This window comes from Panulirus ornatus, chromosome 6 (genome assembly GCF_036320965.1).
Source record: "Panulirus ornatus isolate Po-2019 chromosome 6, ASM3632096v1, whole genome shotgun sequence".
Classification (NCBI taxonomy): domain Eukaryota; kingdom Metazoa; phylum Arthropoda; class Malacostraca; order Decapoda; family Palinuridae; genus Panulirus; species Panulirus ornatus.
The window spans coordinates 54279283-54303855 of NC_092229.1; the positions used below are offsets into that span (position 1 = coordinate 54279283).

At 38.6% G+C, this 24573-nt stretch overlaps 3 protein-coding genes across 8 annotated transcripts in view; 2 read left to right on the plus strand and 1 right to left on the minus strand.

The window, feature by feature from the left end:
* Nucleotides 1-510: 510 nt before the first annotated feature.
* LOC139748960 (thioredoxin domain-containing protein 6-like) lies at nucleotides 511-13860 on the minus strand. Of its 4 annotated transcripts, XM_071662310.1 has the most exons (14): nucleotides 13566-13858; nucleotides 13367-13426; nucleotides 8660-8774; nucleotides 8270-8373; nucleotides 7863-7934; nucleotides 7097-7213; nucleotides 6371-6458; nucleotides 5693-5815; nucleotides 5165-5358; nucleotides 4744-4892; nucleotides 3251-3337; nucleotides 2612-2768; nucleotides 1390-1514; nucleotides 511-1111 (listed from the first exon to the last, which is right to left on the minus strand). In XM_071662310.1, exons 3-14 carry the CDS (start codon nucleotides 8754-8756, stop codon nucleotides 904-906), a joined length of 1521 nt encoding a protein of 506 aa, XP_071518411.1. In that variant the 5' UTR covers nucleotides 8757-8774; nucleotides 13367-13426; nucleotides 13566-13858; the 3' UTR covers nucleotides 511-903. The 4 variants fall into 4 exon arrangements, with proteins under 4 accessions (XP_071518411.1, XP_071518413.1, XP_071518414.1 ...); XM_071662312.1 differs by lacking the exon at nucleotides 3251-3337 and having other exon boundaries at nucleotides 13566-13860; XM_071662313.1 differs by lacking the exon at nucleotides 7097-7213 and having other exon boundaries at nucleotides 13566-13857.
* Nucleotides 13861-14199: 339 nt separating this feature from the next.
* The window catches only part of LOC139749246 (NIF3-like protein 1), a 30377-nt gene continuing 20003 nt past the window's right edge, over nucleotides 14200-24573 (plus strand). For all 3 annotated transcript variants that reach the window (XM_071662973.1, XM_071662974.1, XM_071662975.1), the window contains exon 1: nucleotides 14200-14285. The gene's annotated coding sequence lies outside the window, so the exon portion shown is untranslated. The remainder of the gene's footprint in view (nucleotides 14286-24573) is intronic.
* Nucleotides 14384-20168, plus strand: Ciao1 (cytosolic iron-sulfur assembly component 1). Its single transcript, XM_071662978.1, has 2 exons — nucleotides 14384-14404; nucleotides 18838-20168. The coding sequence occupies exon 2, from the start codon at nucleotides 18855-18857 to the stop codon at nucleotides 19854-19856; it is 1002 nt and encodes a 333-aa protein (XP_071519079.1). The 5' UTR covers nucleotides 14384-14404; nucleotides 18838-18854; the 3' UTR covers nucleotides 19857-20168.

Here is a 24573-nt window from a genome sequence, read left to right on the forward strand (position 1 = left end):
GCCGACTTAGCTAGTTTGTCTGCCTGCTCATTGCCGTATATGTTGCACCAGGCACCCAAATCAAGATATCTTTATTACACGCATTAAGTTTATTAATTATATTGCCCTGAATTTCATTTGACTGTGGCCAGAGTTTATTGCCTTAGGGGCCGAAAGTGAATCAGAAAAAATGACTGCTTTAACATGATTTGAATTGATTTTGAAATCTATGGCTCGATCAGTAGCATATAATTCCGCGGGGTATTGCAGACTGGTCACCTTATATACCCGTATACAGGCTTTCAATTTTGACCAATCAGGATACATCATTTGACTAGGCTACCAGTTAGTTTTTTCGTTTCACATATCTGAACATATGTATCAATATGCATATTATTTTTGACATTTTCTCCATTAAAGAGATAAACCTAACTAAACAGGATCCATTTCGTAACATGCATATGCTTACCGAGAAATTTTTGGTGAGTACCATTAAGGGAATATTTTGAATGAATATGAGAATTGTGGGAAGATTTATTAAACATATTTTGGAACTTATACATTTTGTAAAATAAGACGTGAGCCCGATTATACATAAGCTTGAGGCTTTTTGTTGGATTAAATGAATATCTTATGCTAAGTTAGGTCATTGTGTGTCAAACAGAATATTGTGTTAGTAGATTTTCTGGCTTTCTGATCTGAGCCAGAATCTCTAACGCAAATGTCTAACATTTTACTGAATTCTATTCTACTGAATATTGTTGACATTTCTGTCAGAATGTTTCCCATACATATACGTCATTCATACAATGTCGTAAGTCGAACTTTTTTCGTGATCATATCAGCATTAGATAAGATAGACCTCTGCATGTCACTCAGGTCATTTTTTTTTTTCTTCAAAAACTATAAATTCTTGCGAGTTATTCACTCTCCATCGCTGCCCTTGTTCTGTTCAAGTTGCATTTGTGTCTGGGGTTCATCTTGCTGGTCCTGAGCAGCGAGAAGATCTGGGAAGAAAAGCTCGACTTCGGCCTGGGCGCTGCCAGTGTCCTGGGTAAGGTGCAGTGGCGAGAACTCGGCCACACATTCCTCCGTCCCCTCACCGGTCACTACCACAGCCAGCACCAGGGACCTGATGAGGAAAATGATAGAAACCAAGAAAAACTGGGTCTTAGCATTATGACGCTAAACGAAGAGCAAGACAGTAATGAATGTAAACTGCCAGACAATATTGCATTTAAAATTACGGAGACAAATATACTGGAGGAACATCGGTGACAGCTTTTATTATAACGATTACGGCAAGAACAACGTAGATTTATGACAAAATTTGAACAGAAAGTATGAGAGCGTATTTGTATCAAAGAGCATATCGCGTTAACATACCAACCAACTCAAGAAGGCACTTACCCAACAGTGTTCATAAGCTGCTGGGAGGAGGCAAGGCTGGGGACGTTCTGAAGGGCCTCCTGCTGCAGCGTGGCTTGAGTGTGAGCTAAGACTCGCACACCACCCACACCCATCTTCTCCAGTACCTGCCAAAAGACAAGGCAAACACATTTTGAGGGAAGAAATTGAAAATTTTATTGGCTAGATTAATGTTGCTTTCCTGATGGTGATGAGTTAGGTTTCTACTTGCTTTTGACGTTCTGCTGCCAGTCAGAGAAGAACATAGGACGTACAAGAATAACGGGCTTCAACCTATTTGTTGTCCATTTGTTTGACGAGGGTACATTAATCATGACTGTCTAGCCTCGCATACATATTCTGTTTTAAGATACTTGTTCCAGTTTTCTGTGTAATTAGAAATAGTTTTACCATGCTTAGAAATAACCATGAAAAGGGAATAACATCAGCCAATCATCATAACACATAACCTGTGTCGTCAGCCAAACAATACCTCGCGTACATGTGAATTTTATGCGTGGTCAAGTAACATTACGCTTGAAACCGTACTGCAAGTAACCGTCATATTAGTATAAACTCTTATTTTGAGCACAGTAAAAACTGCTTTACTCCTCCAATAAACACTGAAAGCAAAACCAACAGCTAATCAAAATTGACCTTGCATTTAAACTGTGTTATCGACCAAGAAATACTTAACCTCAACCCTCTGTCATTTGCCACACTTACGTAAAACTTCGTTAACAGGCAGCACTAAGCTTTGTAATTTGTCGATATTTGCAGTGTGCTGCTGTAACTTCTCGGTAGTTCACTTGACCAGAAACTGGAAAGCGAATGTCGATTTCATACTGTACGAACTTAAATTACTGTAAGCTAACTTAACTTGGTTAAGCCCAACTTTCTCGAAACCTAACTCTACAGAACGTAATCCTTTAGCCTAATACATTAAGCTTAAGAATATCAAGAAAATCGGATTGGTTGTTTTGTCGCAGATCTGGGCTTTGGTCATATCGACTGCAAAGGTCATAATGGCCGTCACGTTCAAGTTTTATCTACCACAAGAAATAACTTGAAAACCTTTTTCACCTGTTCAAGATGATTCTTAGACTACTTAATGAAATACTGGGCTATTGCTGTTATGAAATTTGGCCCGGGTTACCACGTTTTAAGTCTTTGCCCATAGTACTCAAGGGTTTTGATATCGTCGTGCCTAAGAAGTAAAGCCTACCTGGTGGTGATCGGTGTCTGGCAGGAGCAGTAGCCTAGGAAGCGAAGCGTCAGGAGGCGGAGGGAAGAACCTTGTCGCCAGACGCTCGTGGAGCTGGCGGCCACGAGGTAGCCAGGCAGGAACGACGTGGTCCTCCTCTCCAAACTGCGCTACCAGCCTGTACATGTCACCAAAAACACAAGGGCTAATAAACACAGGATTAGGTTGGCGTGCTTGATGTCTGATGATGAGTCTGGGAGATGGTGTTGGACAGTGATTGCTATTAGTGAAGTTCAAGATCACTTGGTGACTTAATTAACTGCTTTCCAGTGCATTGGAATCGTAGTAATACGAATGTACACTGCCTTTTCTCGGTTTCCTCCGCATTTATAATATATAACATTATAATGAGAAAGTATCACACTTGTTTGAATAAGTAGGCGGCATTACCAAATTGGGCTTTGAACCCGTGTTATTTAAAGTATCTATCTAAGGATTATGTGATTCAAAAAATGTAGTTTTTAAGTTCTTTCTGCACAGTTATCACGAACGTTATCAAGGGAAGATTTTTTTCATGATTGTTTGAAGGTGAACTAGAGAAAAAAGCAAAAAAATATATCATAAACCTCTTGCAAAGGTGAGAGATGCTAACAAACTCACGAGTCGGGTTCGTCTGCTCGAGCCTTCTCGAGGTCGTGTGGCCCCAGTACGTGGTGCCACGCCGTCATCACACACCCCTCCTCCACCCTGTAACACAGATATAAATCCACTTAGCTGAATAGTTTGTCATAGTACATTCGTTATATGAACGTGTTATATATATATATATATATATATATATATATATATATATATATATATATATATATATATATATAATATTTCTTTTCCTTCATACTATTTGCCATTTCCCGCGTTAGCCTTTGAGGGAATATCCTCACCTGGCCCCCTTCTCTGTTCCTTCTTTTGGGGAAAAAAGAATATATATATATATATATATATATATACGAACAAAGCGCATAGGAACGCGCACCCTCATAGAACATACCAAACCTCCAACAGCCAGGATCGAACCCGGGACCCCTGTGTAACAGGCGGGAATGCTACCGCTGGGCTAGGCTCATAGCCTAGCGGTAGCATTCCTGCCTATTACACAGGGGTCCCGGGTTCGATCCTGGCTGCTGGAGGTTTGGTATGATATATATATATATATATATATATATATATATATATATTCGAGATGCATATTCGTGGAACAGTTATGGCAAATGGTATGTAACAATATTTCGTTGCGATTGTTGAATTATGGCAATTCAATACTTAGAAACTTGAATGATGTCGGAAGTTTTATATTAGACACTATAATAGTTTTATATTAGGTAGAATGATACCGGTAGTTTTATATTAGAAATTAGAATATTGTCCGTCGTTTCAGCTTAGAAATAGAATAATTGCAGTAGTTTATGAGAAAATAATTCCGGTAGTTTTTGTACTAGAAATTAGAATAATTCCCGTGGCATTATCTTAAAAACTAGATACTTTCAGGTAATTTTGTCTTAGAAACTAGAATTAATGACTGTCTCCATAGCTATGAAAAAGGCCTCAATAGAAGATACAAAGATTTGTCTACCAAATGTCAACAGATCCGCGAGTGTTAGATAATAAGGAAAGCAATGTCTCTCTCAGGAACCATGCTAAAATACTATACTTACATATCTATCATCGATATGTTATTTCTAGAAATAGTCATCAAGGGCATTAGTGTTCCCATCAGGATTTGGCATATCTAAGGGTGGATGAATAGCTGGGTTGACTCTAAGCCGACTGTCACAGCTAGGATTCAAACCTATGCGCTCAAACCTGGTGGCCCGTGAATGCGTCCGGGTCAGTAACACAACTCTGCACTACACCAAGGAGGTCCAGCACAGTACAGTACTGACCCACGTATCTCCTAGCTAAGATACCAACCTTTTAACCTCTCGTGCCTTTGTAATCTACAGCTCTGCACAAGCTGTATTAGTGCAGATTCATGTGGACAAGAAAATATAGAACATGCGAGTCATATTAATCAAACTACAAAAATATTGAGTCATTGAGAATAAATGTCAACCATAGAGATGTAAAGTTCATGATCCACGCATCAAGTGACTTACTTGAGGAGCAGCATATACAGTGGACCATGGCTGAGCTCCTCCTCCCAGTGGTGCAGGTCATCCTGGGTGTCTGCCTCAGCGTCTCCCTCACTGGTTTTCTCCCCCGAACCGTCACCCTCTTTATCGTCCTCCTCCCCCGCCTCCGTCGCCTGGGACAGGAAGAACATGGCTAGAAGTGGTAACGCTATACGTGTGTGTGTGTAGTAGTAGTAGTAGTAGTAGTAGGCTGTTGATAAGTATTGCATTTATGCAAAATGAAAGATTACACTGATACTGCCGTCTTTTTACGAGCGCAAGAGAACTGGAATGAAAAAGAATATATAAAAGTGATTAAATCAGGATGTTAGTCTACAGAAAGTGATTCTGGAAAATGAAAGGTGCGAGGGCGGCCAGAGTACACGCACACGAGCCAGGATCAAACCTTGCCTGAGTTGTTGTCCTCCCCGGAGGAACTGGCATCTCCTCCTGGGGCCTCACCAGCTTCATCTTCCTTAGTCAAGTCCTCCTCCTTCTCCTCATCCTCCTCTTCATCCTTCTCAGGCTCGGGTGGGAAGAGCAGGTCGTGAAGCTCCTCTTGATTCAGTTCCTCTTGTACATGACCAACGATTTCGAAACCTTCCGAGTAAGATATATCTTTTTCGGAATAAATGAAATATAGTGTACTGTGCATTGTTTTGTTGCCAGACCTTGAGAATGATATCAGACACGACGGTTGATGTAACCAGTTCCCCAGGGAATGAGTTCAGCCAGGTTAGTAAGTCAAGTGAAGCAGAATGACAATCAGTGAGAGGTCGAGGGAAAGAAACATTTTCAGATGTACGTAATATACTTCATTATGACGTAAAGAAATAAAATGAAGGAAGATTGGAAAGGGGAGTATTAACTGGAAAAAGAGGCTGTTGATTACAACAAACTAATTTGCGACACAGCAAAATTGTGATCGCCTCACCTGCAGCCACTACATTGGATAAAAAGGTCTCGGCTTTGTCCTGCGAAATGATGTGCGGCAGGATGAAGAGGACGCCCTGTTGCATCAACGGTTCCTCCACCTCTGAATTCTCCTCGCTGTCATCTGTTCCACATCACAGGAGACAAGTCCATATGAGTAGGTGTCCGCCCACTGCTTAACAGCCAAACCCAATTCCGTTATAATAGGGACCCCTTCCACAAGTTCACAGCTTGTGTTCTAGATGGCTCAAACGTTTCCCTAGTCAAGGTAAGGCCCTACCACCGCACCCACTATCCCGGTGGCAACGGTGAAAATATATGCAGCCTCGGTACATGGAATAATTTCAAATATAAACTTAGTCTCTATTGTTAGAAATTCTCACAATGTGGTGGAACAGAATGATCTGGGTTGTAAAACAAAAAATGCAAAATAAACGTTGTAAGATGCAGAAACTGCTGTTTGTGATGATTATTGAAAAATTGAGAAGTCAGCGAAACTATAGAAAAAATACATCAACATCAGTACCGTCTTGGGAAGTGGCAACGGTTAGAATAACAGCATTTGAAATTCTGAAATTGATTACGACGTTTAGTGTGTTAGAAGCGTGTCTTCTCGTCGTATCCAGAGTTTTGTGATGAAATATGGCTGTAGCCATGCGTTCCCCACCATAATACCCACCAAGGTTGTGCATTTCGCCCTCCACATCGTCCAAGTCCTCGTCGGGTTCCAGCACCTCCTCGGGCTTTATCAGCGAATCCAGCAAGACCTGGTGACAGAGGCTGGAGGTTATCGTCAGTTCACCACACACAAGAAGAGGAAAGCATAGTAGGTGGATGCAAGATAGCCAACCCCCTCCCTTCCCTATCTATACTTCCTCAGAGATCACAGGTTCGTCAACTGTCTCACCACTGGCTCCCACGTGACCAGATACAGGCAGTAGGGACAATATGGCCGAGGGAAATACGCCTAAACACCCTACCTGATGACTGCTTGAAACTATTTCCAAGCTCACTAAACATCGTGCCTAGTAATGCTTGTTTCTACTTACACATCGCGGATATGCTTGATGACGCCTTTGACTCACCGCGATCAGTCTACTTGGTGATATGTTTTACTAATCACTGGACTGTATCATCAGTTTTTACATATAAATTCCAGGAGTTACGCATAAAGAACATATTCAAGCCTATAAAGTTTTAAGAAACTTCAGAGTAATCAGTTAAGTCGTCCTCCAAGTCACAGTTAATAAAGATGCAGATTATTTTCCAGTCACCTCTATCACATCACTGTATGACATTTGCGTACTCCATTTACTGCATTTTTCAGCAACAACGATCTACAAGAACTTCGATATAGGGTTTTCTATAGTAAAATGCAACAGTATAACTGTAGATGATTACTCACAACCTCCCGTTCACCACGGCCCTTAAGGGCAGCCACCTCCACCTTCAGTAGCCTCCGAATGGTGTTGAGGAGCTGAGGCCCATCAGCGCCATGTATAACTGTCATTGGCTTTCCGCTCTATGTCCAGCAACGCGCGGCAGACATGAACAGACCATCGGCAGGCAACAAGGACAGTATTGCCAAGAAAAAAGAATATGAAATTATATATATATATATATGTATATATATATATATATATATATATATATATATATATATATATATATATATATATATATATATATATAAGATTATATCTATGTGACAAAAAAGTTAGGTATCGCTGATTAGTTTAGCCTGAAATTAGCAAAATTGAATTTTAGAGAATGTAAATAAGGGGATATAATGAACGTTTACTGTGCATAGTATATATACACATCATTTAAGTATTCATTGATTTGTCGCCCTTCCTCTTTTTGCTTAGTTCGTTAGTATATCCAAAGAAATATCGCATTGAATTAAGGCATCCATCTCGTTGAGACATAACAGGAAGACGAGAGATCACGAATTTGTTGGCTCGAAGAATTTGCGATTGTATCAGTCGAATATCTGGGTTTTTTTTGTTGGCTTGAAGGATATACTATTGTATCAGTCGAATATCTGTTGTTTTAACTCCATAAATGTGGAATAGTATATGATTACCGTAGCTCTGGCTTTACAAACTTAAGCTTTTATCATTATGTCGAAGGAAAGTATCGTATTGCAGCTTTAGTGTAAAACAACTTACCCCCAGAAATACCCATGTTGGCTCCGCCTTCCCCCTGAACTTTGTTAGCGCTTCAATCTTATCAGCTTTCGCCTGAAATGAAAAGTAAATATAGATTAAACCACTATTCATAGAAAACTAGAAATATTACATTTGATTAGTTGACCGTACTGATATGGTCCATCGTCAGTGACATCGACGTTTTTGTTAACCTCCGATGTAAGTTTCTCATATGTTTAAATACTTTCAAATGTTCATTTCAGTTCTGATTTTAGAAATAGGTCTCTAACTAAATCCAGGGTAGGAAAGAGTGGTCAATTGATAGAGGAAGTGATCGTGATCAGGGTAGAGACATGTGATTACTGTAGATGAAACAGTCTTTTAAGGTTATCGGTAGGAGAGATCGGTGACGAAGGAGTGAGACTGACCGAGGCGAGGGTAAGGTATTCGTCGCCCAGCTCCAGCTTTATCCTCCGCAGGTGGCCCGTCATGCTGGAACATGGCCCGCACCAATCGCTGTATACGTCCACAACTGTCGGGAAGATCGACCTCTGGTGACGAAGTGGACGCCAAGTGGTTTTATTCGACTGGGTTATGTTTGATGATTTAACGTAACGGAATTCCTGAAGTTCTTCATATTTGACGTATTTTCGGACAGTAAGGAATACTCAGCCATTGTTCGGCCTAAAGGCTAAAAATCCTTCTCTAAATTCTCTCATATCAGTTCCAACGACATGCATGGATACAGGAAATTTTCATCCAAAACTTACTGAAACCAACCGTATGCAAGAAAGTTCAAATGTCACCTCAAAGCTCACCCAAAAGGCCGGGCCGTCTGCAGGCATTAGTCCAGTCATCGTCACAGGTCAGTTCGATCTGCAGCTGCTGCGCCTCCGCCTTCTTCCTCGACGACATCTGCTCCTGCCTCGTCGTCTGAGACGTGAACACAACCAGGAAAAACCAGGTGGGGCTGAGTGGTTTAGAGCCCTTTGGTTATTACTTGGAATACATTGAATAGAGGATCCCTTTTTTTTTTCTAATTCAGTAAGCTTTTTATGGTAAAGCTAGATTGGATTATGAATCTTGGGTAAGGAAGTTAGAGTTGCCATTCCCAAAGTAATATTCGGTTTTTCAAGGCTAATTCAAGAAAAAGGAATCATTAGTCTTTTCGAGAGCTGTGAAGTGAATTCAAATTTCGTAGCGTTTGGGATTGAAAGGGTGGGCACCTGGATATTAAAGGGATCAGACGTTTTGCTTAAAGAAAAATCTTTGATTTGAAAAAAGGACCAACATAATCCTCCCTTCCAGAAGTTTAGTTTAGGTAAATTGGAGAGTCAATTAAGGTGAAATTGGTGACTTGCTTGTCCCAACTCGTTTTCATAAGCATTGCATTTTCATTAAATTCCCAAGTGAGCGTTATGTGTGCTTAGCATTTATACAAATACTAATTATCTGAACGTCTGCAGATTTAGAGGCAGAGTATAATAAACTCATTTTACTAAAGAGGAAAATAATACTTTAATCAGGTTTAAGACTGGGAGGGATTCAGGTATTAACCAATATATATATATATATATATATATATATATATATATATATATATATATATATATATATATATATATATTCCTTATTTCAATCATTTGTCCGTAATTTGTGCTGATTTATCCATAATGGACATTGATAATGTGACCTTCACTAGCATTAATGTTCTCTTATTTTATATCACCAAAAAACAGTTGCTTATTGAAGTTTATCGTCAGGTTATTTTACATATCACATTTACTAGAGGACTGAATACTGAAAAACATAATTATTTCTTTTACAGCATTCGCATACGTTTCAGTCAAATATGGTGTCGGCTGAATGAGCTGAAAAGAAACATAACACATGAATTTAATATAGAAGAAAAGTCGAATAATTTCAGGTTTTATTAAAGTAAAAGGAAGAGCAATGCGTAACGGCAGATTTCGACTGTTGCATTGGGAAAAAAATAAAATTTGACAGAAATTCTGGTAATCAGGACCTTTCGTTTTTTCCATTAATAACTGATATTTTGCTTGGTTACTCATTATTGACTATGAAAATGTAGATAATGAATCAATAAGATCTGATTAATAACAGTGTGCACACAGACTTCATGCAGGCTTCATGCTTCAACACATAGTGTGACATATATATATATGTATATATATATATATATATATATATATATATATATATATATATATATATATATATATATATATATATAGTGTGATTTACTTACCTCCGGAGAGTCATCACAAAAGCACCTTAGAATGTTAAGACATTCAAATGGGACTACAGTGCGCCATTTTCACTTCAACACACAAAGATATCCATTTAGATAAGTGGAGTAAGAATGCTTTCAGGCCTTACTTAAGAAAGTGCAATATATATATATATATATATATATATATATATATATATATATATATATATATATATATATATATATATATATATATAAAGCAAAAATGGGTATGTTTGAAGGAATAGTGGTTCCAACAATGTTGTATGGTTGCGAGGCGTGGGCTATGGATAGAGTTGTGCGCAGGAGGATGGATGTGCTGGAAATGAGATGTTTGAGGACAATGTGTGGTGTGAGGTGGTTTGATCGAGTAAGTAACGTAAGGGTAAGAGAGATGTGTGGAAATAAAAAGAGCGTGGTTGAGAGAGCAGAAGAGGGTGTTTTGAAATGGTTTGGGCACATGGAGAGAATGAGTGAGGAAAGATTGACCAAGAGGATATATGTGTCGGAGGTGGAGGGAACGAGGAGAAGAGGGAGACCAAATTGGAGGTGGAAAGATGGAGTGAAAAAGATTTTGTGTGATCGGGGCCTGAACATGCAGGAGGGTGAAAGGAGGGCAAGGAATTAGAGTGAATTGGATCGATGTGGTATACCGGGGTTGACGTGCTGTCAGTGGATTGAATCAAGGCATGTGAAGCGTCTGGGGTAAACCATGGAAAGCTGTGTAGGTATGTATATTTGCGTGTGTGGACGTATGTATATACATGTGTATGGGGGTGGGTTGGGCCATTTCTTTCATCTGTTTCCTTGCGCTACCTCGCAAACGCGGGAGACAGCGACAAAGCAAAATATATATATATATATATATATATATATATATATATATATATATATATATATATATATATATATTACCTGCAAAAATACTTTTCCACCTCCTCACCACATTTTCAAAGGCTGTGTCACATTTACATTATAGTACTTTCATCTTTTCTTTGGCACTGATTACCATTTGTAGACATCTAGGCATGGAATAGGCAAAGTTTCTGAATTGTTCTAGGTCCATGTTTGGGTCCATAGGGTCTTGCAATGAGGCGAGGCACTCATGACGTGTTAAAGGAAGCAGCACATGTTCTAAGTGTACCCACATTTTCTTGCTTTCAGACGAGAATTCATATTTTGCACACCTTAGGTAAGGTATGACCCAACCACCTTGAAGCAAAGATGGAGGAAATACAGCACCCAGAAGCGACATTCCTAAAATGTAATGGCAGCCAGGAAGAGTAAAGATAGGACATCCAGCTGGTCCTCACATCGTCAGAAATACTGGTCTGCGACCAATATGCGATGATTTCACAATAAGAGCGTCTGATGCTTGTATCCATAATAAACCTTAGCCTTTTTGTATAGCCTTTGAAAAATATGGGGAGCGGACAATATTTTTTTTGTCAATATATATATATATATATATATATATATATATATATATATATATATATATATATATATATATATATATATATATATATATATATATCTTTCAAACTATTCGCCATTTCCCGCATTAGCGAGGTAGCGTTAAGAACAGAGGACTGGGCCTTGAGGGAATACCCTCACCTGGCCCAATTCTCTGTTCCTTCTTTTGGAAAATTAAAAAAAAAAACGAGAGGGGAGGATTTCCAGCCCCCCGCTCCCTCCCCTTTTAGTCGCCTTCTACGACACGCAGGGAATACGTGGGAAGTATTCTTTCTCCCCTATCCCCAGGGATAATATATATATATATATATATATATATATATATATATATATATATATATATATATATATATATATATATATATATATATAAATATATATATATATATATATATATATATATATATATATATATATATATATATTTCTTTCAAACTATTCGCCATTTCCCGTGTTAGCGAGGTAGCGTTAAGAACAGAGGACTGGGCCTTTGAGGGAATATCCTCACCTGACCCCCTTCTCCGTTCCTTCTTTTGGAAAATTAAAAAAAAAAAAAGTCTGAAATCTTTTAAAGTATAACTGTGATCTAAGAGAGATAGTTGATAGAAAAAGCCTTTAGCCTTCAAACCATAAGAAGACCTCATTAACCCAGTGTAACTGATCAGCTCTCAATATCATGCAAGGTTTCAGACAGGCCTGAGAGATTCTTACCTTCCCATTGGTGCGAAGGTAGATGAATACTGACATAGGAATTCTTTCAACTTAATTACCACAAATGCTGCCAGACATCACAGCAGTAACGGAAAATTATCCGTTCAAGGCAGCAGATTACATTTAAAGCAAATTCACATATGCTGCTTAACATCACGAAAGTGATGCGATTAATCGTTTTCCTCAGCCAGCATGTTCACAGAACATCTAAAGCCATATTTGAAATAAATGCTGCAAAACTTCACGACAGTAATTGTATAAATCTATTCATAGCCAACACAGTTTCAGTACATTTAAAGCAAATATTCCATATACAATGCACATCACAAAAGTGAATAACTCCCCCAGTCAGCATATTCTCAATACAAAGCAAATTTACCACAAATACTGCATAAACTCACGAAAGTAGTATGATGATAATGATGGTAAATGATTTTGTATATTGAAAGCAAATTTCAGTAAACTGCACAGCATCACATAAGTAACTTAATATGATGAATCACTCTTCACATGGAAAGCACATTTACCACACAAACGCTGCATAACATCACAACAGGAAGACAATATATTTATGTTCCCGTTCAACATGTTCTCAAGACATTTTGTTCTTTCAGATAAAGTATAAATGTCCAGGTCCAGTTGGCTGGTTATAACTTTCTTGAATATTGACTAGAGGGACGGTTTTGAGGGTTGAGTAATTCAGGAGATTGTTGGAGGGTTCTTAGAAATGCGGTAAGGAAGAGAAAGGTAGACAAAAATTTAAGACGTTTTTCTTTTACGTTTACAACACGTATAGCCATAGGCCGTGCTGGGGCTAAAGTAAGCTATGCTTCTGTTCTAATCTTAGATTATGTTCTGTGTACAGGAGCCAGCTGACCACAATAGCTGAATTTCGATTAAATGAAGTTAACTTTTACTTCTTATGGAGGTGTAAGGACTACTGAAGTTATATTCTTAGGATATGCTAGACGGGAACACTTGTCTGCCTTACATTAATTAAGCTCATTCGTCTTATATAAGTAGAGTGAATGTTTTATAGTTATGATTGAAAAGATCACATTGCTACCTGTTATACACCTTTCATTTACTCAACTCGAGGCTATGATGATGAAGTGTCTCCGCTGATCTGAAATTTGAGAAGTATAGACGACAATATCTTGTTATTCTGTGAAGAAGAAAAATGTTAAGTAATATCTTCATCAAACCAATTGATGCGAAAGTTCATCTATGTGATCTATATGCTTTTTCCACTTCATCCGTCTTACCTTCATGGTGACAGCGTCTCAAAATATATCCACTTTACACTAGATAACAATGTAAAGTTGATATGCTATGTTGTAAAGTTTTGGTAGGTTCGCCTTATCATCAAGCGTCCAGCAAGTTGAGACCGCTGTAGACTCAACTGTCGCACTTATTACGTGGTTATAGAAGCTACCTGGTAATTATACACTTTGTAGGAAACACCATCACTATCAGTATTCAAAGAAGAAAGTCACGACCACAAGTGGGACGTGGTAAGCGCGTTATGTTGTTATGGCAACGGCAAAGCCATCCATGGGTCCTGCTCATGTAGACCTTTTCGAGATTATCTAAGTTGTATATAGATTTTACACTGTACGAGACTTTACGATCATTAATCACAAGTACTTTTTTTTATGTAGATATCGAGATAGTCTTGTGGATATGATATGAGCAAAGATTTATTCTATTATTGTCAGAAGAATCACTATCTCAACAAAGACTTTTCTAACATGTATTTAAACTCAGGAAAGACACACACACACACACACACACATATATATACATATATATATGTATATATATATATATATATATATATATATATATATATATATATATATATATATATATATATTCAGATAGATAGATATTGTACACGTAGTCCCTCATTGTTGACGGCAGGGTAAGCCAAGTAGCTGACTCACAGTTAACAAATTTCAACGATTTACACAATACTCAGAAAGGTGGGGATGATTGTCATACATGGACAGTCATCAGTTTGATTTGGTTACCTGATTTAAAAAAAATTTTAGTTTGATAATTGTGAATGTATGAAGTATGTAAAGATTGTCCAAAAGACTTGGTAATTATGCGAATTGTTTCCTCTTTTTTCACAGTTATACAAGGTGACAGTGTCTAGTTTATAGCATCATGAACGCTGTTTATGTTTATGGCTACGATGTCGTTGTTAGGAAAGTAATTCTTTAAATGCACATATAACTTACAAAGCTGAACAAAAAAAATGACAATTCATGTCCGCCCAAATAATAGCGGTAATTGTAGTTTCCATCCCACAGAAATATTTTTTTTGATGCATAGTGAGAGACTCTTGGACTGCAGTGCTACTGTTTCTAAAATATCATACTTACAGTGGATCGAAATTTGGTGCATTATGTTTTGTTGAACCATTACCGAAAGCAGTGGTTTTGAGGGTTATGTATATTAGAGAAAATAGGGTATATATATATTGTAAAAGTAGGTGATACACTTGTAAAAGTCAACAGAAGTTGTGAAAACCCACTCACCAGAAACCTCTTTGGCAGTTGAGATTTATCTCGTGTTCAATGTTCTAGTTAAAATATACCAGTCATACCCCTGATTGACCATCGTGCAACTGACGAGGATTGTCAGCAAATAGATAACAGACAAGCAGTCCTCTGCAGTAGATCAGTTTAATGATGGTATATTCTCCTGTGCATAATAGCTGTTAGTAAGGTTAGGTGAGGTGTTTGTAGGTTCTTTAGATTTTCTGGGGTATTTTACATATTTTGGCATTTATTAACCCCCATTTTCCCTGATATCAAAACATAAACCTCACTACTGTTGCCTTATGATATTATTGAATTGAAAATAATGCTATAACCATGCAGTACAAAAGTTAATGTGTGCCTTGATAAACATGAATAAATATTGTTGTGTATGTTATTATTTATTAAGACATCATACACAATTTTTATTCTTTTTTCTTGTCACACAATAACTTGTAGAGCATGATGAGAGCAAATAATGCTTAGCCATGCTCTACAACAGTTCATCTGTACCTTCATAAAAATGAATAATATATATATATATATATATATATATATATATATATATATATATATATATATATATATGTATATATATATATTTTTTTTCATACTATTCGCCATTTCCCGCGATGGCGAGGTAGCGTTAAGAACAGAGGACTGGGCCTTTGAGGGAATATCCTCACCTGGCCCCCTTCTCTGTTCCTTCTTTTGGAAAATTAAAAAAAAAACGAGAGGGGAGGATTTCCAGCCCCCTGCTCCCTTCCCTTTTAGTCGCCTTCTACGACACGCAGGGAATACGTGGGAAGTATTCTTTCTCCCCTATCCCCAGGGATTATATATATATATATATATATATATATATATATATATATATATATATATATATATATGTATATATATATATATATCCCTGGGGATAGGGGAGCAAGAATACTTCCCACGTATTCCCTGCGTGTCGTAGAAGGCGACTAAAAGGGGAGGGAGCGGGGGGCTGGAAATCCTCCCCTCTCATTTTTTTTTTTTTTTATTTTCCAAAAGAAGGAACAGAGAATTGGGCCAGGTGAGGGTAGTCCCTCAAAGGCCCAGTCATCTGTTCTTAACGCTACCTCGCTAATGCGGGAAATGGCGAATAGTTTGAAAGAAAAGAAAAAGAAAGATATATATATATGTATATATATCATATATATATATATATATATATATATATATATATATATATATATATTTTTTTTTTTTCATACTATTCACCATTTCCTGCATTAGCATATATATATATATATATATATATATATATATATATATATATATATTTTCTTTTTCTTTTAAACTATTCACCATTTCCCGTGTTAGCGAGGTAGCGTTAAGAACAGAGGACTGGGCCTTTTTTGGAATATCCTCACCTGGCCCCCTCTGTTCCTTCTTTTGGAAAATTAAAAAAAAAACGAGAGGGGAGGATTTCCAGCCCCCCGCTCCCTCCCCTTTTAGTCGCCTTCTATGACACGCAGGGAATACGTGGGAAGTACTCTTAATCCCCTATCCCCAGGGATAATATATATATATATATATATATATATATATATATATATATATATTATCCCTGGGGATAGGGGAGAAAGAATACTTCTCACGTATTCCCTGCGTGTCGTAGAAGGCGACTAAAAGGGAGGGGAGCGGGGGGCTGGAAATCCTCCCCTCTCTTTTTTTTTTTTTTTTTCCCAAAAGAAAGAACAGAGAAGGGGGCCAGGTGAGGGTATTCCCTCAAAGGCCCAGTCCTCTGTTCTTAACGCTACCTCGCTATCGCGGGAGATGGCGAATGGTATGAAAAAAAAAATATATATATTATCCCTGGGGATAGGGGATTGAGAATACTTCCCACGTATTCCCAGCATGTTGTAGAAGGCGACTAAAAGGGGAGGGAGCAGGGGGCTAGAAATCCTCCCCTCTCGTTTTTTTTTTTTATTTTCCAAAAGAAGGAACAGAGGGGGCCAGGTGAGGATGTTCCAAAAAAGGCCCAGTCCTCTGTTCTAAACGCTACCTCGCTAATGCGGGAAATGGCGAATAGTTTAAAAGAAAGAAAAGAAAGATATATATATATATATATATATATATATATATATATATATATATATATATATATATATATATATCTTTTTTATATTATTTATTATACTTTGTCGCTGTCTCCCGTGTTAGCGAGGTAGCGCAAGGAAATGGACGAAAGAATGGCCCAACCCTCCCACATACACATGTATATACATAAATGCCCACACACGCACATATACATACCTATACAATTTAACGTATACATACATATACATACACAGACTTATACATACATACACATGTACATATTCATACATGCTGCCCTCATCCATTCCCACCGTCACCCCACCGCATGAAATGACACCCCCCTCCCTCTGCATGCGTGCAAGGTAGCGCTATTTATATATAAGTTCTAGGAGCAATGAAGAATGTGTGGAAAGAGAGATCGTTATCTGGGAGGGCAAGAATGGGTACGTTTGAAGGTATGATAGTCACAACAATATGATATGAATGCGAGGCATGTGCTACAGTTAAGGCTGTACACAGAAGGGTGGAAGTGTTGGAAAGGAAATGTTTGAGAACAACATGTTGTGCGAGGTTGTTTGATCAGGTAAGTAATGAAAGGGGAAGAGAGGAGGTGTGTTGATAGAATGAGTGTGGTTTAGAGAGTTGAAGAAGTTGTGTTGAAATAGTTTGAACAGAGGGAGAGAATGAGTGAGGAAAGGTTGACAAAGTGAATGTGTCAGAAGTGGAGGGAATGAGACCATATTGGAGATGGATGAAGTGAAAAACATTTTGAGTAGTCAGGGCCTGAATATGTAGGAGGGTGAAAGGCATGCAAGGGATAGAGTGAATTGGAATGTTGTGGTGTTCAGGGGTTGACGTTCTGTCAGTGTTTCAGTAGACTGAACCAGGGCATGTGAAGTGTCTGGGTAAAAATGTGGAAAGGTGTGTGGGGCCTGGTTTCAGATAGGCAGCTGTGGTTTTGGTGCATTACACATGAGAGCTATAGAATGGATGAGAGCAGATTCAGCCTTTCATCGTCTCCTCCTGGTGCTACCTTACTAATGCGGGAAATGGTGATCAAGTATGAAAGCTATATATATGTATTTGTTATATATATTCTGCATAGTATTGAATCCATAAGTGTACATATATTTTTTACTTTATCCTGTTGTTTCATAACTGTATTATCAATATTGTATTTATACTTTTTAGGCTTTAGTTGGATTTTAGTGACCAGAAAGTGGATGATAGACCTTTGACTAGTGGGTTGTTTGTATCTTGTTGAATGATGGTTGTGTTTGATGATGTTGCATTACAGTTTTTACATAATGCAATCTGTCATTGTTAAGCAGTGGTTGACTGAGTCTGCAAGAGTTCCCACATTTACTGTTATGATTGCAGCTGTAACCTTATAATCATGGACATTTTGAAAAAATATTGCATTTATTTGCATGTAATTCTACACCAGCACAGTGTAAAATTCTTCACGTCTATCATGTTTGCACAAACACTGTTATGTTTAATTTCATTGCTGGAAATCTTAATTAAAGTATGCTGATAATGTATTCTACATTGCTGAGGTCTGAGAATTTACGTATAATTGGCATCTTTCTTAGGTGTTTGATACAGAATTTAAGTGTGTAACAGCATTTGTTTGTAGGCAATCTTTCTAAGGCCATTATACCTTCAATCTACAAAATGGCTCCGTGAAAAGTAGGGGGATTATTATACTTCTGTAAGATGTTTGCATTCATGATATACACTGCATTCCACCAGTTATACTGTTGATTTTTTGCAGTTATTGTCCATGTCATATTTTGTGAACAGAATGGACTATACTACTTTAGAATTATGAATTGGCTGCTGGTATCTCTTACTGTCATTGCTGGCTTGGGCAGTAATGCAAGTCCACATGATAGATTGTTTCTTCTTCCAGACTGCAGGGAAGGAAGGATGGCCACTGCTCTGGCAACATTGACTGGCCACAAGGATCGAGTATGGAATGTTTCGTGGAACCCTCAAGGCACAATCCTCACCTCTTGTGGCTCTGATCGTTCTATTCGTCTTTGGACAAAGGAAGGGGATGCATGGGTTTGCAAGAATGTCCTTAGTGAGGCCCACACACGTACTGTAAGATGTGTGGCCTGGTCTCCATGTGGTAACTATATGGCCTCGGCCAGTTTTGATGCCACAATCAATATCTGGGACTGTAAAACTAAAGACATCGAATGTATTGCAACTTTAGAGGGCCATGAAAACGAGGTGAAGTGCGTTACATGGTCATCATCAGGATCACTCTTAGCCACCTGCTCAAGGGACAAATCGGTGTGGGTTTGGGAGGTTGGTGAGGATGAAGAATTTGAGTGTCTGTCAGTGATGCCATCTCACACTCAAGATGTGAAAAAAGTAATTTTTCATCCTAATGCTGAACTTCTTGCTTCAGCTTCTTATGACAATAGCATCAAACTGTATAAGGAGGATAGTGATGACTGGGCTGTGTCATGCACTTTAAATGGACATGAATCAACTGTTTGGAGTCTTTCTTTTGATGCTTCTGGACACCGCTTAGCTTCATGTTCTGATGATTGCACTGTGAAAATATGGCAGGAATATCAACCAGGAAACAGTGAAGGAATTATTACACCAGAAAAAGATCCTGTTTGGAAGTGTGTGTGTACCATATCTGGTTATCACAATCGTTGCATCTATGACATTTCATGGTGCCCTCTTACTGAAGCTATTGTCACATCATGTGGAGATGATGCCATTCGTATTTTCAAAGAGCAGCCTGGTTCAGATAAGAATGCTCCTACATTTGATCTTATTTTGAATATACCGGAGGCACACTCAGAGGATGTGAACACTGTTTCTTGGAACCCGACAGTGGCAGGATTATTAGCATCTGGTAGTGATGATGGAACTATTAAACTGTGGGACTTTTCAGGTATATTCTGAAAGTTTAGATTTGGAGGCAGAGTTGAAGGAAACTTTTGGTTTATCAAAATTCCTTGTACTGTATTCTTTCTCTTGTGTTGTTCTTTTCTTCTTTGCTCATGTGAATTATGTTTAATAGTAAATTAGATATATTTATTGCTCCTAATTGCGGTATATTACTGGAATTTGAATATTTATATCATAATTTCTTAGTTTCTTTTGTTTTGTAGTGTCAGTGTGGAGGTGAGATGTTCATTTATTTTTCAAAGTTTACTCATTAATGAGAGTTTACGTGTCAATTTAAGGGGTTTAGTTAATAAAAAGATTATTGTATATGAATATTTATTTGCAAATCCTTCTCAGTTTTTGTTGTGATATATTAGAATTAGGTTTTTTAGTCTGATAAGATTTTTGATCTTCGTAATGAAATGTCATGGTGTTGCTGACGGTATTTAACACTGCCAAATCTAGAGTTTAGCCTTCATTTTACACATATACTGCATTTTTTTTGTAGCAAATATAATAGTATGGCCATCTCATGTGAAAAGGAAAACTATTAGGAAAGGAATTAAGACATTTCTTAGAGCTCCTCAGGTGTTTGAAGAGCTGACTCTTAAAAGTAGAAAGATTATAGGAAGAGGGAAAGATGAAAGAAGTAAGAGAATTCCATAACCTCATTGGCTGAGGAAAGGCAGTATCATAATAGTTAGTCCTTGCATGGTTGATCTCTTGCAGAAACTATGGAAAGGTTCAGTGATGTGCTCTGGTAATGTTGATTAGCCATTAAATGAAAGAGAACTTTTCATAAGTGAGTATAGGACCAGTCGTAGAAGGCGACTAGAGTGGACGGGAGCGGGGGGCCAGAAATCCTCCCCTCCTTGTATTTTTTTAACTTTCTAAAATGGGAAACAGAAGAAGGAGTCACGCGGGGAGTGCTCATCCTCCTCGAAGGCTCAGACTGGGGTGTCTAAATGTGTGTGGATGTAACCAAGATGTGAAAAAAGGAGAGATAGGTAGTATGTTTGAAGAAAGGAACCTGGATGTTTTGGCTCTGAGTGAAACGAAGCTCAAGGGTAAAGGGGAAGAGTGGTTTGGGAATGTCTTGTGAGTAAAGTCAGGGGTTAGTGTGAGGACAAGAGCAAGGGAAGGAGTAGCAGTACTCATGAAACAGGAGTTGTGGGAGTATGTGATAGAATGTAAGAAAGTAAATTCTCGATTAATATGGATAAAACTGAAAGTTGATGGAGAGAGATGGGTGATTATTGGTGCATATGCACCTGGGCATGAGAAGAAAGATCATGAGAGGCAAGTGTTTTGGGAGCAGCTGAATGAGTGTGTTAGTGGTTTTGATGCACGAGACCGGGTTATAGTGATGGGTGATTTGAATGCAAAGGTGAGTAATGTGGCAGTTGAGGGAATAATTGGTATACATGGGGTATTCAGTGTTGTAAATGGAAATGGTGAAGAGCTTGTAGATTTATGTGCTGAAAAAGGACTGGTGATTGGGAATACCTGGTTTAAAAAGCGAGATATACATAAGTATACGTATGTAAGTAGGAGAGAAGGCCAGAGAGCGTTATTGGATTACGTGTTAATTGACAGGCACGCAAAAGAGAGACTTTTGGATGTTAATGTGCTTAGAGGTGCAACTGGAGGGATGTCTGATCATTATCTTGTGGAGGCTAAGGTGAAGATTTGTATGGGTTTTCAGAAAAGAAGAGTGAATGTTGGGGTGAAGAGGGTGGTGAAAGTAAGTGAGCTTGGGAAGGAGACTTGTGTGAGGAAGTACCAGGAGAGACTGAGTACAGTATGGAAAAAGGTGAGAACAATGGAAGTAAGGGGAGTGGGGGAGGAATGGGATGTATTTAGGGAATCGGTGATGGATTGCGCAAAAGATGCTTGTGGCATGAGAAGAGTGGGAGGTGGGTTGATTAGAAAGGGTAGTGAGTGGTGGGATGAAGAAGTAAGAGTATTAGTGAAAGAGAAGAGAGAGGCATTTGGACGATTTTTGCAGGGAAAAAATGCAATTGAGTGGGAGATGTATAAAAGAAAGAGACAGGAGGTCAAGAGAAAGGTGCAAGAGGTGAAAAAGAGGGCAAATGAGAGTTGGGGTGAAAGAGTATCATTAGATTTTAGGGAGAATAAAAAGATGTTCTGGAAGGAGGTAAATAAAGTGTGTAAGACAAGGGAGCAAATGGGAACTTTAGTGAAGGGCACGAATGGGGAGGTGATAACAAGTAGTGGTGATGTGAGAAGGAGATGGAGTGAGTATTTTGAAGGTTTGTTGAATGTGTTTGATGATAGAGTGGCAGATATAGGGTGTTTTGGTCGAGGTGGTGTGCAAAGTGAGAGGGTTAGGGTAAATGATTTGGTAAACAGAGAAGAGGTAGTGAAAGCTTTGCGGAAGATGAAAGCCGGCAAGGCAGCAGGTTTGGATGGTATTGCAGTGGAATTTATTAAAAAAGGGGGTGACTGTATTATTGACTGGTTGGTAAGGTTATTTAATGTATGTATGACTCATGGTGAGGTGCCTGAGGATTGGCGGAATGCGTGCATAGTGCCATTGTACAAAGGCAAAGGGGATAAGAGTGAGTGCTCAAATTACAGAGGTATAAGTTTGTTGAGTATTCCTGGTAAATTATATGGGAGGGTATTGATTGAGAGGGTGAAGGCATGTACAGAGCATCAGACTGGGGAAGAGCAGTGTGGTTTCAGAAGTGGTAGAGGATGTGTGGATCAGGTGTTTGCTTTGAAGAATGTATGTGAGAAATACTTAGAAAAGCAAATGGATTTGTATGTAGCATTTATGGATCTGGAGAAGGCATATGATAGAGTTGATAGAGATGCTCTGTGGAAGGTATTAAGAATATATGGTGTGGGAGGCAAGTTGTTAGAAGCAGTGAAAAGTTTTTATCGAGGATGTAAGGCATGTGCACGTGTAGGAAGAGAGGAAAGTGATTGGTTCTCAGTGAATGTAGGTTTGCGGCAGGGGTGTGTGATGTCTCCATGGTTGTTTAATTTGTTTATGGATGGGGTTGTTAGGGAGGTGAATGCAAGAGTTTTGGAAAGAGGGGCAAGTATGAAGTCTGTTGGGGATGAGAGAGCTTGGGAAGTGAGTCAGTTGTTCGCTGATGATACAGCGCGGGTGGCTGATTCATGTAAGAAACTGCAGAAGCTGGTGACTGAGTTTGGTAAAGTGTGTGAAAGAAGAAAGTTAAGAGTAAATGTGAAAAAGAGCAAGGTTATTAGGTACAGTAGGGTTGAGGGTCAAGTCAATTGGGAGGTAAGTTTGAATGGAGAAAAACTGGAGGAAGTGAAGTGTTTTAGATATCTGGGAGTGGATCTGGCAGTGGATGGAACCATGGAAGTGGAAGTGGATCATAGGGTGGGGGAGGGGGCGAAAATTCTGGGAGCCTTGAAGAATGTGTGGAAGTCGAGAACATTATCTCGGAAAGCAAAAATGGGTATGTTTGAAGGAATAGTGGTTCCAACAATGTTGTATGGTTGCGAGGCATGGGCTATGGATAGAGTTGTGCGCAGGAGGATGGATGTGCTGGAAATGAGATGTTTGAGGACAATGTGTGGTGTGAGGTGGTTTGATAGAGTAAGTAACGTAGGGGTAAGAGAGATGTGTGGAAATGAAAAGAGCGTGGTTGAGAGAGCAGAAGAGGGTGTTTTGAAATGGTTTGGTCACATGGAGAGAATGAGTGAGGAAAGATTGACCAAGAGGATATATGTGTCGGAGGTGGAGGGAACGAGGAGAAGTGGGAGACCAAATTGGAGGTGGAAAAATGGAGTGAAAAAGATTTTGTGTAATCGGGGCCTGAACATGCAGGAGGGTGAAAGGAGGGCAAGGAATAGAGTGAATTGGATCGATGTGGTATACCGGGGTTGACGTGCTGTCAGTGGATTGAATCAGGGCGTGTGAGGCGTCTGGGGTAAACCATGGAAAGCTGTGTAGGTATGTATATTTGCGTGTGTGGACGTATGTATATACATGTGTATGGGGGTGGGTTGGGCCATTTCTTTCATCTGTTTCCTTGCGCTACCTCGCAAACGCGGGAGACAGCGGCAAAAAGAAAAAAAAAAAAAAGATTCTTGGTATCTAGGGGAGGTTTGAGTTTAACTCTAAAATAAGATTTCTTTGCCAACTAAAGTATCCTAGACCTTTCATTGATAAATTCCTTAAGTTGGCAAAGAAATTATTTTATGGAGTTAAACCCAAACCTCCCCTTGATACCAAGAATCTTTTAGTTCTCCCTTTTAGTGATAATTTTACATTACTTCCCAGGTTGCTTAAATTCTTTAATGTACATTTAGTCTTCCGCAGTAACAATACTAGAAAGAATATCAATCAAAAACTCACCAAAAATTTCTGTGGGCTTTCATGATTTGTTTCCACCATTATTTATGTATACTTCATTATCATTTGTTAACTTTGTAATTTACAAATTATTTCCAAGTCCTTCCACTAGGTATGAGTTAAGTTCAGTATTGTATTGAGAGTGGTCAAATGAAGAATTCTACTTAGTACTGATGGGAGAAAGCTTTGAGTCTGCAAGATAATTTCTATAGCCCTTCTTTTAGAAACAGAAGGATGTAGTAAAGATATTGGTGCAATGAAGATAGCCTTTGATTTTTGAAGGAAAAAATATTGACAGGTGGCAGTGTCATTTCACATATTCTTCAATGTCTTCCTTATGACTGAATAAAGAGATTTTCCTTCTTGATCATGTTA